Consider the following 14434-nt stretch of genomic DNA (forward strand, 5'->3'; position numbering starts at 1 on the left):
TATCAGTAAAAATTCTGAATTAGAACACAACTAATCAAAGGCAACTCCAGAGATCGACAACATTTTCGATCTCTTGGGGCTACTGTACAATTTCATGCATGGGCCAGATTGTCTTCCTTTCCATTTCTTCCTTCCTCCTCCTCCCTGCTCCTCCCTCTCTCTCTCACACACACAGAAAGAGAGAGAGACATTAGAAACTATGATCAGGAAATGAAGGCTGAGGACACCTTTTGGGGATCTGGTGAATGCTGTGAGAAGAAACCCTTGTTGAAATAGGCTAATAATCTGACTTTGTACAAAGCAATTTCACATGCTTAATTTATCAGAAGATGCAAACAATAAAATTAGCCCAACTATAGCCTAACTAGCTATAGTTTCCAATAAGGCACCTCTTACAGTCTTTGAATATACTCAGGCCTGGAAAACAGCCATTAGCTTCATATTTTGAGAGACTGCTAAGTTGTCAAGTTGTGCCTGTCAAGTGTACCCTTCCTATTTTTCCATCTGTTTGGTGTAGCTCGTAAAAACACAGATGATGAATATGTAAGACACAGTATCACTAAATCTTGGAACGAGAATTATGAGACTACTCTAGCTTTACCTCCTTTCATTGGTTTGATAGATATCAAAGTGATTTAAATTATGGAGTGAAAAGGTTTCTGGCTTGCTGGATATATTGGTTTGAGTTTAAAAACACAAAACATTCCTTCACGCGCACACTTTTTAATTATTATTATTTTATCAACCTAATAATAATTTTATTATTATTATTTTAGCAACCTAATTTTGCATGAGAGGAAAGCTGTGTTGTAACAGCTGCACTCAGTCACACAAACTACTTTCTGACCACTGCTGATGGTAAATCAAAGCAATTTAAATCAATAAATCAAAAGGCAGAATCAGTACTTGAAATTAGAGGTCCACAATAGGTATCCCAGGGGCCAAACACCCCTTCAACAACCCCCCACCCCCATAAACCTAGATATCCCTCTCAAAACTTCACTAAAATTTGTCACTAAATTGTAATTTATAATGTGATAGAAAAAGGAAATTATTAAATAAACAGGGAGCAGTAATCATGTTACATGCATACAATTACTTTAATTTACATTTAAAGTAAAGTAAGTCAAATTCTGATTGTGCTTGGATGCTATTCATCTTGGAAGCATAGCTGACAAACTGTCACTCAAAGCCAGCTATGGTAATTAAGAAAAGGGTTGAACACACCGAAGTTAAATCAAGTTTCCTATTGATATGTCTTAATATAGTTCCCTGCAATGCTATATCTCTGACTACTGTATGAACAAAAAGTCTAGAATGACCAAAAATACTGATTATGCAGTAGACAGGAGGGATAATGATGAAGGAGATGGCAACAAGACATATAGAGGAGCCAAATCGTGACATTAGAATAGACAGCAAAGTATGGCAGGAAAGAAGAACAAAAGACTGAATGAGTTTGGGAAGAGGAACACCTGAAACATGGCAGAAATGTGGATAAAAAAGAAAAGGAAAGTACAGTTTCTGTTTTAGCATGAAAAAGGAAGCAAAGTATTGCACGCAAACTGAAGGGTTTGAAGAGGTAGAGCAACCCTTAGTATAGCATTAAAAGGTATAAGATTTATGATTTCCTGAACTAGTGTGAATCAGAACAGCATGCAGTTTTATTTTCAGTAAACCAGAAGACAGGAACATAAATTTATAGAGGATGAAGCCAAACAACACTTCTGTTCCCCTTCCACATGTATTCAGCCCTATCAGACCATAGCTAAGATACTGAATGGAGAGAGTATGTCATTGATACTCCTGGGAGAGATGAACAAATATGTCAAGAGGGAATAATAGCACAAATGGAAGTGGTAACCACTGCAGGGGACCAGTTTGGTGTAGTTGTTAAGGCACCAGGTTAGGAACCAGGAGATTGTGAATTTTAGTCCTGCCTTAGATATGAAGGCAGCTGGGTGACCTTGGGCCAGTCATTTTTTCTCAGCCCTAGGAAGAAGGCAATGGCAAACCACTTCCAAAATTTTGCCAAGAAAACTACAGAGACTTGTCTAGGCAGTCACCAGGAGTCAACGCTGACCTGAAGGCACACCCATGCACACAAAAACCTCACTGCAAAATCTTAAGCACAGGTAGAGAGGTGAAGTCAATGTTTCTGAGAAGGTTACTCAACCAAAGGCAAGGAAGTCAGGAAGCAAAAGGAGGCAATAAGTATTAAGAGTGGAATATCACATTTTTGAAAAAGGGAAGATGGAGATTGCTGAGAAGGATGTCCACAAGAGAGAGTGGAAACAGAGCAGCTGTCAGTGAAGAAAAGATGAAGGAATATTAGCTTTACAGTTAGATGAAGTACTTTTTGTAACTTGTTTTAGTTGTTGAAAAGACAGTTGAATGCATAGCTTATGATGGGAATACTTCAAAGGTCAGCACTCCAGACAGCTGGCTGATTATAAAACCAGTCTGGGCTACACAGAATTAAAGACCTGGAGGTCATTCTTGTCTGTAGTAAAGATTCAAATCTAACTGAGCCCTGCCCAAGAGTTTTCAACCAAGTCAAACTGCAGAGTAAAACTAAGTCATGAAAGGTCAGGAAGTCTGAGATTTACTCCAAAACCCAGGTTGCAAAGCCTGACAATCTGAGTACTTGCTCCTTATACCAGCTACTATGGGAGGAGAGTCATTATTTAAGGATTAAGGATTAGCACAATGGCAATTGCCCTTTGGGCAATCCACGAATCATTCATCTCAATATAAAAACTTCACTACAAAATCTTAAGCACAGGTAGAGAAGTGAAGTCAATGTTTCTGTATCAGAAGCCTTGCTTCTGTATCAGAGCCATGGGGCAAGCCAGATGGGCCAGCAGATGGGTCAGCAGAGGGAACAGAATCTACTGGTGGTAAAACCTGACACATTGTCCCCTAGAGAAAAGGCTCTGGTATATACAGTGAAAAGTTTTATGGAGCTGGTATTTGTGGAACTGCAGTAGTTTTGATGGCTTTGAAAGCTAGAAGACAGAGAGAGAAACTGGCAGAAGAAGACACCACTCAAAGCATTTTAAAACAGCATTTCTCTACCCAAGCCTCAAGAAGATAGAGTCTACATCCAATGGAATAATACAAATAGTTCTGGTTACTTCACCTGGGAAAGGTGCAGGAATGGGCAATCGAAGTATTGAAGGACCGAATCATTTTCACAGTGAAGAAAAACTGAAAGTTGACTGAGTGGGTGAGGACAGTATGACAGAGCTTACAATATGTACTATATGGAGAAAGTGGAGAGGGAGAAAATATATCCCTCTCTCATAATGCTAGAACCCAGGATTATTGTAATTGAACAGTGGCAAATTCAACACATATGAAGCAAGAAGGAATGCCTGTAATTAAAGTATGGAAATCACATCCAGAAAAGGTTGCAATGCCCATCAGATAGCTTTAAGTGGGGGTTAAACTTGTTTCATATAGAATACAGTATTTCTTTCGGTGGCTAGCTACTTCAGTTGATAATTATATATTATATTTAATAACACAGGCACTATGTCTTCAGTATCAGGTGATGGAGAACACAAATAGGATGATGCTACTGAGCTGATCCTGTGGCACAGAATTATGGACCAAATGGGACTTTGATCCAATCCAGTATTTTTGTCCTTTCATATTCCTTTACCTTGAGAGAAGATGAAGAATCCCAATTTCTTGAAACATTGCTGTTTTGCTTGATTAAAAAGCAAGTTATCTCAACTGTACTTTGACTTATCACGCCGGCGGATGTCACTGTAAGAATCAGAGCTGTCAAAAAAGGAAACAAAACATGCAGAGTGAAATCAAAAAGTAAATATGCCAATTTTTTTTTTCTTCCCATCATCCCTTTTCCCATTCAATTGTACCTCTCGGTTAGTAAGTTCCTGGGTAAGTAAAGTAGATATCTATAGCAGATTAGAAAACTTTCACAGGCATTTTAATAATTACAAAATGCCTATTCCAGGCTCAATCTGTATCTCCCAAGGTATGTAATTCACTATCTTTGGAGTTACAGATACTACAGATTGAAAAATGCTGTCATATCCACCCTTAAAACTTTGCATTTGTCCCTATTAAATTTAATTCTGCTATTATCAGGGCAATTTTCTAACCCATTAAGATAATTCTGAATTGAATGTATTAGTTATATATTTTGTGTTATTTGCAAATGTGATAATTACTTGGCCTGGACTGAAACCTGTGGTATCTCACTTAGTACATCCCTTCCATTTGTGATTTATTCAACAATCATGATCAAACAAACCATAGTTTAGTGAAAGTGTGAACCTGGCCATAACAGATGACTGTAAGGAAACTAACTATTTAGATAAAAATTGCAGGTAAAATTCCTGAATTCATGTATCCATTCAACATTTTAATAGTAGCTGAGGTGTGATTGTTTACCATAGTGCTATATTCTCCATGCATGACAGATCATTTTTAGGAACTTCAAAACTCAGACAAAATTATTTTATGAAAAGAAAGCAAGCACCTTAGTGAGAAGGCTGGATACAACCTCTTCTCTGAGGGACAGAGAGAGAGAGAGAGAGAGAGAGAGAGAGAGAGAGAGAGAGAAAATAATCAATTATGTACTTCCTCATGTGATTTGGGCCTAAAATGATTTGGGCCAAGAATATTATAATCAGAGGTAGAGTTGCAGTTAGGATAAACCTAAACCATCAATGCTACCATAACCTATAATGGTGGACTTGAGGCTTAAGGACAATAACCTCCTCTCAGAGCCCTCCCAGCTCTTTCTCTGTATTGCTTCTTCTAGTATGCCTTGTCGCCTCTTTCTCCCCATTCTTTAAGCCTAAAAAGGGTAATCAAATGAAGACGACCAAAAGCACTGTGAACTTTTCAGCACTGCTTTGAACGACATCTTTTCTTAAAAACAATGCCTTCTGCACTCATGTCTTGCTTGTATCCTCGCCTCTTTTGTGAAACTCCAATTCCCTTTATCCTCATAGGTTCACAGCAACTCCCCATTGTTTGATTGTCTTTCAGCGAGAGTAGTTTTCCACATACTGCCTGCTTTAAACCTTGAACACTAGCCTATGACATGTTTTTAAACATCTTCTCCATGCTTTTAGGCTTGTATTTATTATAGTTGGTTTCACTTCCTCCAGTAGCCCACCCATTTTGACACAAATTGTTCTGGAAAACATGATGTCTATTGACTTCATTATAGGTGCCACAAATGTCATTCTTCTTTTGTGTACAGGCTACTGGGTGGAGTGGAGTCTAGTATTTTGGAAATGTCTCTTTAGCAGGCAGAAAGCCAGGATCTATGGAAAACTTGCCCACTTGATGAGGATAGACTGTATAGCATGGTGTTTCAGTGTGCATGAGTGAGATAGAAGTGTCAGTGTTGGGGGAGTAGATTCAATAAAAGATAAGCCAGCTTTCATTGGGAGTACTAAACACAGAAATTAAGCTAAGAGTAAAGGAAGACATTACTAAATGTAATAGTAGTATAAATAGAGCAACAGCTCAGTTTTAGACATTCAAATTTCTTTTTATTAATATTTATGGTCAAAAATAAAATGGTGTAGGATACAGAGGAATATAAAAGTATTGGGAAATTTGTATTTTAGCTGAAGGAAGGGCACCAAGTTGGAGAAGGCTAAGAGAACTTTAAAAATTGAAGAAAGATATAGAAGAAAGATGAAATTAAGAATGATTACTACTGCTAGATAAGGAAAAAGAACACTCAGAATGATAGGAATGAAACTGAAAATGTACCTAAGTGAAAGAAAATAATAAAGAATGAAACAAAGTAGAAAAATTGTTATTTTATTCTCAGAAATGAAATAAAAATCGAATGACAAATAAGGATGGAAAATGATGGATGTGATTTGTCAACAAACAAGCACAAACAGGTGGTGCATTCTGCACTAGCCTCTCTTTCCAGTATGCCAGGCTGCAGGTGTGGTTGCCAATATTAGACCTCATCTAGAAGGGATATAAATAAAAATAGCCAGCAAAGAATTATCTAGTACAGGACTGAAACTAGACAGCACTTTAAAAAATAGGGAATACATTTGTTTGAAATTTCACATGGCAGACAACAGTCTTTCAAGCAGAAGTTGCATGAGATAGAGGAGAGACTGATAAGTGTAAAAAAATTGAAGCTAATCTAGCAGTTCGGAAACAATAAAAAGGATGCCTGTACAGGGAAAAGGAGGTAAAGGTCTCCAAAGATGCTTTTTCAGTTGCTTTCACTGACATGGACATCTTGATTATTCCCCTTTTAATTCTTCTAGTTCCAAAATGAGTTGCAGCTAATTTAAGATTAGGCCTCCTAGCTATGAATCCCAGCAGATTTAGTTTCGGTTCTTCTGTCTAACTCAACCTCTATCTGGCTTGAGAGGACAGGGTTCTGAGGGTGCCCTGAATTTATCTGAGTTCTGATGATTGAGAAACATTTAGTTCAAATTTGGGATTAATAGGTTTTATATTTTCAGAGCTGGGGCTGTCCGCCATTATTCTTTGTCATGGAGTGTTAGATGAGACCTCACCAACAACACCCACCACTAAGTAATGCATTCATTCTAAAAATCGGAACCTTGAGGTTGACTCTGAATTACAAATCTATGGCTGAAGAATTTGGGTTAAGTTTTGGACTGGAGACTTGGAGAACCTGAAAGTTTACACACCATTTTTTGTGTGGGTCTTAGTAAAGATTTTACTCAATTGTGGATTTTGGTCTTTTTCATGGACTTAACATAGCTATGATTTTTTTTAGAGTTGTTAGCCCCTTTGAGTATGATTATCATGAAAAAGTGGCAGATAAATAGATGATGATCTATTTAAATTGGTGAATATTAAGTTAGTCATCACTAATGCAAGTCACATCGATTTCAGTGAGTATACTCCAGATAGGACTAAATCTGTACCTAACCTAGACAGAACTAGATACTTGAAAGAGCACATGACTATTGATTTCCAACAAGCTCAGAACTTCTCTCACACATAGCTCCTGACCTAATCTTATTTTCTGTCTCATTCTCTAGTTTGCATAAGTGGAATAGTGCCAGAACAAGCATTTTCCAATCTGCATTTCAATAAATCTGAACGGTATCATGCTAATGCACGAAAGAAACCAGAATTTAAACTAAATATGTGTTCCACCTGATATAAGTTGTCACCAATAGATGTGGGAATGACAAATGAATTGTGTATAGAAACTGCTTGCATCAGTTTTTTAAAATAGGTTATGTTTACATTTAACAAACTTTTTTTTTCTTTGAAACACATTTGTTTCTTTGGACTTACATAGTTCTACAAATCAGGAAGAGCTATTTATTGTTCTGTTTCTCAAATCCACTGAATCAGTGTTCAGTTTTCTTATAAAAAAATTGAACAAAAATAACCTCACATTTACAAGAGATACTTGCTTGCTTCAAATCCAATATAAAACTTTCCAAGCCTGATGCCGTTCAAGTATGTTGGTCTTCAAACTTGTAGAAAACAAATTTGGAGAGATCTTATTTACATCTGGGTTAATAAACAGAATTACTGTGGAATTATAAACTGCTGTAGGAAATATTGACTATAGGCTTCTTAATGCAGTATTTTTTAGCATTTCACTATTCTCATTCAATTCAGTGGGATTTGGACAGAAGAATATTCTTATGGATTGTGCCTAGGAATGTTGAAGAAACATTGAAGAGTTTTTTTCAAATGATACAGTGTGATCTGCCTGAACAGAAATAATCACAAATGGACACATAATTCATAGATTCTACTAGCTTCATTTTCAAAATATTTCTCAGCTCATGAATTGCTGTGTGTGTGTATTTGATAAAGTTACATACAAAGTACACAAAGTGGAGCAAGATTCAGGTGAAAATGCAAATGTTTGAAAAAAGTTGCTAGAAATTGGGTATATTAGAGAAAAATGTCATCAAAATGTTAGAAGTTGGTTATGAAAACAAACATGATTTTAAAAAAAATAAATGAAAAAAAATTGATTCAATGGATGGATTAAGAATGAGTGACACTGACACTATTAAGTAGACTGATTACATATCCCTAATTGTATCCTTTAAAAAAATTAGTATACATTTATGTTATTAACTCCTCTTTTTCCAGGTACAAACTAATTGCCAAACTCTATACACATACTTTAGTTTGAATTAATATGTATAAATATGTAAAAGATATGTACAAATGTATAAAATATTTTGAATATATATTGAAAATGTGGCTGGATCACAATCCAAACCAGAATCAAATGTGTAACTCAGTTGTAGAGAACATGCATTGCACATAGAAGATACCAAATTCACTTCCTGGCAGCTGCTGAATTGCGTAGATAATGCTAAGCTAGATGTGCCAATTGTCTGTGTCGATGCACATCTTCCTATATATTCATATGTTCAAAGCTATTACATAGACAGTATATCAAAATGGACTGTTTCAGCTTGTAAATGAGTTTATTTGGCAAAATGCTGAAACATGTGAAAATGCCTTTTTAAAAAAAAAATCAAGATGCTTTATTCAAAAGAAGATCTAGCAGCCAAAAGGTCATTTTTGTGTATTGATGAGAATGAGAGATTAATAATACAATCCTATGCATATCTAACCAGATACTATTTTTGGACTTCTTATCAAGAAAACATGCTACAGAATCAGCAAGATTGGAGCACACAATTATTTTTTTCTCAAATCACACTCAGTTTTATGATCAAATCACTATATAGGTTCCAAATATCCATAAATTTGAGAAATAAGTTTTGAATATGATTTATGTATTTATTATTCATAATCTATTGCCTGCTTTTTTGGTAAGATCTAAAGCAGCATTTACCTCAATTACCCAATGCAGTAGTAACCTTCAACAGAGATTAAAACATGATTAAAAACAATAATCAAATTCAACTTCCTAGTAATTAATGAACAACCTTTTAAGTGCCGCTAGAACAACCATAGGAAATATACATATCCTATAAATGTTATGTTCTATTTATTCTTAAACTATACACTATGTTTGTATGTATGTGTGTGTGTGTGTGTACACACACATACATACATGCATACTGTACAGTTTGAGAATACATAGAACAGGACATTTCATATATTCAAGTCAATTAACTATACAGTATTCATAATGCCTTAGGATATGTGTCACTCATTCTAACTGATTTGAGAAAGTATCTTGTTTTTTCAATGAAAAGTTGTAAGTTTAAGATGGCAGAAAATGTCTACTGCTTTTGTAATTGTTTGAAAGTTCATTTATTTGTGTGTGTTGGCAGCTTTATAAAAGATCTTTGTTAATTTCTATTACCTAACTGCATTTGAAGTAGGTTAAGATATTCAACAGGTAAATTTAAATAAGACAAAGGCAGATTATAGAGTTTAAAATATTTCAGCTTAATATAATTACAGTAATCTGCTAAGAGAATAACTGTTACTTCTTAGAAAAGGATTCTAAATAGATGCCAGATGATGTTGATACTGAAGCATTTTTTGTATTAAACCAGGTAGACATTCAGGACTGTTTAGCTAAGATATACCAAGTAACCACAAGTAACTGAGAAAGCAGCAAGTAGGCTCAGCTTCAATAGGTGGACTAATGGAATGCCAGAACCCGCGGGCATCCTCAGGGGGCATCAAAAAAGCCAGGATAACTTTACCACATTTGGTAGACATGTAAAAAAACTCAAAAGTACTAGAAAGATATACTTAGTACGGTGCAGAAAATTTTGGAATTTAAATTTGAAACCACACCTTTTCTTACTAGGTATAATTTTGGAAAAAAAATCAGCAAGAAACATCACAATTTAATGAGATACATGCTCATAGCAGTGAGAATAAATTCTGCCCAATTCTGGAAGAAAGATATAATTCTGATAATATCTGACTGGGAACTTACACTTGGAGAAAATGCAGCAATGGCAAAATTAATAGTATATATTCACAATAGAAGTTTAACCAAATTTAACCAATGATTCCCATACGTACAATACATCACACGGCATGGTAGTAACAGTCTGGCTTTTAAGGGGGCCTAAATGTTTATAAATATTGTAAATTAACAGATGAACCAAAAGGAAGAAGCTAGAAATCTAAGAGTCTTTTCCTTCTTTCTTTCTTTCCTTTCTTTTTCTTCTTTATCTTTTGGTATTCTAATCATTGTCAAACTTTCTTTATCTTCTCTTTTCTTTTTCAATAGATACAAATAATATTAAGCAAAAATACAGTGGTGATCCTAATATTAAGTAATCAGCTCAAAACTGAGTTTATTTATTTATTGTATGACTACAATACAACTCGCAGTGGTTCTTTATTGTTATATTCAATTCTGGATGAAGAAGCCAAATGCTATCATGCTGATTAACAGTGACATTTTAAACCATAATTAAGACTGATGACATTTATTTCTTTTATTGAATCCTCAATGGCTTAAATTATTTACAGTAAACATCAGAGTGTTAATAATTTTTCATCAACATTGTATAAATGCCACTGCATCAGAACAACATAATGTATTAGGTAAGCTTTACAACAATATAATAAGAAGAAGAAAGTCAAGATGACAGTCATCACCATGTAATTGAAGTCCCACCAGCTCGTCTTGATTTTTTTGACACCCCTGCCAGAACATATGCAGAAACAGCATCTTCTATTTCTTCTCTTTATAAGTAAATTGTTGGACCTAGATAAACTAGATTAGTAGGGTCAAGCCTTTTATCCCCTCCTCATGTGTATTTCTTGCAGTATTTTCAGGGAAGAATATTTAAGATGGAAAAACTGCTGAAATTCAATATGAAGAAACAAATCTCAAGAACATTTCTTAATATGGACTTGTTAACAATACTTCTGTTCTTTATTAAGTGCTAAATCATCTCCCCTGGTGCACATAGGAATGTCATATATGTGTGGTGCTTCTATTTATATTCATTCATTCTGTGGCAGCTCAAGCTCAGCTATTTTATCTCCACCATTACTTTGTGTAGTGCCATCCAGTGAACCCCACTGTCAGATGGGTCTATGAACCTCAGCACAGAATCCCAATCTAGCACTTTTAATCACGTTAACACTGAATTGTATATACTGTATTTCATCTTTCCACTTGGAGTAAACTCATGTAGGTACTGACTAGATCCTGATTGGATTATGCAAAAATGCTCTGTTTGCATTTTTAGAATGCTTTTTTTACTATTACATAAACCTCACAAATGGAGGGACGCGGTGACACAGTGGCTTAATGATGCTGGAAGTTACCAGCCAGAAATGGTGGAAACTTCAGCGGTTCGAGTCCAAGCTCCATGCGGCGGGGTGAGCTCCTGTCTTGCACCCTCAGCTCCTTCCCACCTAGCAGCTCGAAAGTGTAAGGGAGTAGATAAATAGGTACTCTCGCCCTGGTGGGAGGAAAAACACTGGCGGTGCCTTGCCCGGGAAAACAGGAATTGGTTGCCGGTTGCTGGATGCAACGCAACAGAAGAGACTTGATTTCCTGTGACCGCCAGTTGGACTCCGCCCTAGGAAGGAGGCAATGGCAAACTACTTCCAAAAAAACCTTGCCAGGAAAACTACAGGGACTCGTCCAGGCAGTCTCCGTAGAATCGGTCACGACTGAAAGTGGATTAAAAAACAAAACAAACAAAACCTCACAATAATTTATAAAAGTAGACACCATCAACATGTAAGGAATAGGATTTTTTTTTTTTTTTTGGTATTCTGCAAAGCTGGATTTATATGAAGCAACAACTGAAGATGTCCAATGCTGAAAAATAAACCTATACAATCTTGACAAATGCTGATTGTGTATGTGAAAATTCAGCTAGAGCTTTTGGCATAAGATTTCTGACATCCCTAAGCTTTATTATTCCTCCCCTAGGCTAAGTCATAAGCAGAAAGAATTAATGTCCATAAAGTGGGCAGAGACCTCTGACACGTATTGCTTGCAGAGGATGTCTCCTTTTTCCTGCTTCTATTTATGGCTCAATACTACCACTGACTAAGGTTCAGGATCTTTTTTTATAGGAGAGAGTAATATATTCATTGATGAAAAAAAATCGGCATGCACAGAAGCAATGCCGTTATTAACCCAACTGAAGTTTTACAAAACCATTGCAAGTTTTTGATTGTCAGATAATTCTTAATAATGCAAAATGGTTAGAAGCCAGAAAAAGGAAAGCAGGGGGAAGGAAAAAAATGTGGCTGAGCTTTAATCCATGTTTGCACCAAGTTACTGGATTAGATTTGTTTGGTGAAAGCTGTTTTTAAAACATCATTTCTGTTGCTTGTTTGCAACCTGTAGTAGTGTTCTTTCTTTTCTGACAGTTTTTCAGAGTTTCTTTTTCGATGTGAGGAGAAAGATTTTGACAAACACTAGTTTAACGCTAGTAATAGTACCACTGTAAAGCCTAATAAGAGCAGAATGTCTACGTTCATATGCCGCAGACTAATAGAAGATTTTTCCACCTCTAATAGATTCATTCCTAGTAAGGTGATTTCATTCCTAAGGGTGTTCTGTCATAGGTCAGAGTTAGAGTTTGGAAGCAGGAAAAGTGTATTTATCCAGTTTGAGTTCTAATTTCAAAAGGAATGACTCATAGCCAGAGAGACATCCAGAAGTGCAGTCAATCTAGAAGTTAAAACCAAACTAGTCCAAGCCCCAAGTTTTTAAAGGGCAAACAGAAGAGAACAGCAGTCAGGGTTTACCTATTAGGAAGGTCTGTCTGACAGTCATGTTTCAAGATATATAGGTCGCCAGTCACAGATTTTCCTTCTGGCAAACATCTGATCTCAGATACAGAACTTTATACTGATGTTTTAGCTATCCCACCTGTACCCAGATAATGTTCATCAAGTCTAATCTGACTGCATAGTTACCCAAGTATACTGAGCAACCATTTAGAGATTTATTCTTAAGTTGCTCCCCCTTGTAACCAAACATTTCAACCTTTCTGTAACAAGACCTCAAGAACATCAGACAACCACTGATCCCTGTTTTTTTGCTGCTGGCAATAGGTGTATGAAAAACTAACTCTCATGTTATGTAGAAATGAAAATGAGACACCAATAATGTTTCAAAAATTGATGAAATGATACTACTGTCATTTCAGGATGCACTGGACTTTCCCTTTGAAATGAAAAAATAGTTTTGACCACTGACATACTGATTTGTCTTTTCCACCCATCAGTCAAAAAACAAACCTTCATGATAATGAAGGACCATAAGAATTGGCCAGCAGTTGCACCAGAAATCATATTATTGTGCATTAATGTCTATCTGCAGGCAATATGTCATCTTTGGCAAGTCCACAAGATCTGGCATTCAGAAACAGTTGGCTGAGGAAGAATCTAATGTGTGCCATTCTACCAGTTAAAGGGGTCCATTGATGAAGTAGAGACGGGCAGTTCACCTTCCTCCCTGCAGTCCATGTTCCTGCTCAGAATCTACCGAGAGGAGTTGAGAAATGTTACAAAGTACATTTTAGATGAGGTGTAAAGAACTGCAAGAAGGAATGAGAAAAATGGAAAACTCTACACTGCAAACAAGGGAATGCCCACTCTCACAATGATGTATTTCACCCCATTAAGATTAAGTGACATTATATGGTAACATTAAAACCGAATACAGTAACAAATACAGGCTCTAGTCCACTGATGACAATAAACATTTACAGATAATTTGTTCAACAAAAGAATATCAGTATGTTTTGAACTTTGGAAGTCAAGTACTCCTTCATTATATAAAATTTAGAAAAGAAATTCCTGACTATCTGATTTGTTTTTAACAATGAAAAACAAGCTACTTAAAAAAAATATAAAGAACATATCTTTTAAACAACTGCCATAAAATTATCATTCCCTTTTATGGAATATTGAGTAACTGCCAATTTTATATCTATTCTTGGATCTATTTATTTTCTACTTATTAAGAGTATTGTATAGTGTAATTTTAATTGATTTTAACTGTTTTGTAAACTGCCCAGAGTCATTTCAATGAGATGGGCAGTGACAAATTTGAAATATAAATAAATACAAATAAATAAATAAATAAATAAATAAATATTTAGCAAGCTTTATGCACTGCCCTTATGATGTATAATGGCCTTAAAAATTACAGTCAGAAGCATTTACAGAACTGAATGAAAATGTAGGTGGTAGACGGTTCTTCATACTTCTTACAAAATGGTAGATTTTTAATTCATACAGATTTGCTCAATATTACTATTCCATTGATTATGATATTTGTTTTCTTCTTAAACCTTTTGTCCATCCCAAAGACACTGTGAATTTTGGATTAAAGAAATGTCTGATTACCCCATGCAATTTTCTATTGCTTTTATAGCACCATACTTCCCCTATTGTTCAACCCAACCCAGAGATGTTCACATGCCACAAACTAATTGCTATGCTTAAGCTTTCAGGCTATGGAACTGTAAATCAGAGA

The 14434-nt window shown here is 35.7% G+C and overlaps 1 protein-coding gene across 1 annotated transcript in view; it reads right to left on the bottom strand.

Moving 5' to 3' along the window:
* The window catches only part of FLT3 (fms related receptor tyrosine kinase 3), a 68263-nt gene that overhangs the window by 45626 nt on the left and 8203 nt on the right, over nucleotides 1-14434 (bottom strand). The window contains exon 3 of the mRNA XM_088140692.1: nucleotides 3668-3789. Coding sequence (XP_087996818.1) covers nucleotides 3668-3789 — 122 coding nt within the window. The remainder of the gene's footprint in view (nucleotides 1-3667; nucleotides 3790-14434) is intronic.

Source organism: Python bivittatus, unplaced genomic scaffold (genome assembly GCF_059951505.1).
Source record: "Python bivittatus isolate LINGU-HERP-01145 unplaced genomic scaffold, Pbiv_v1 ctg000340_np1212, whole genome shotgun sequence".
NCBI lineage: Eukaryota > Metazoa > Chordata > Lepidosauria > Squamata > Pythonidae > Python > Python bivittatus.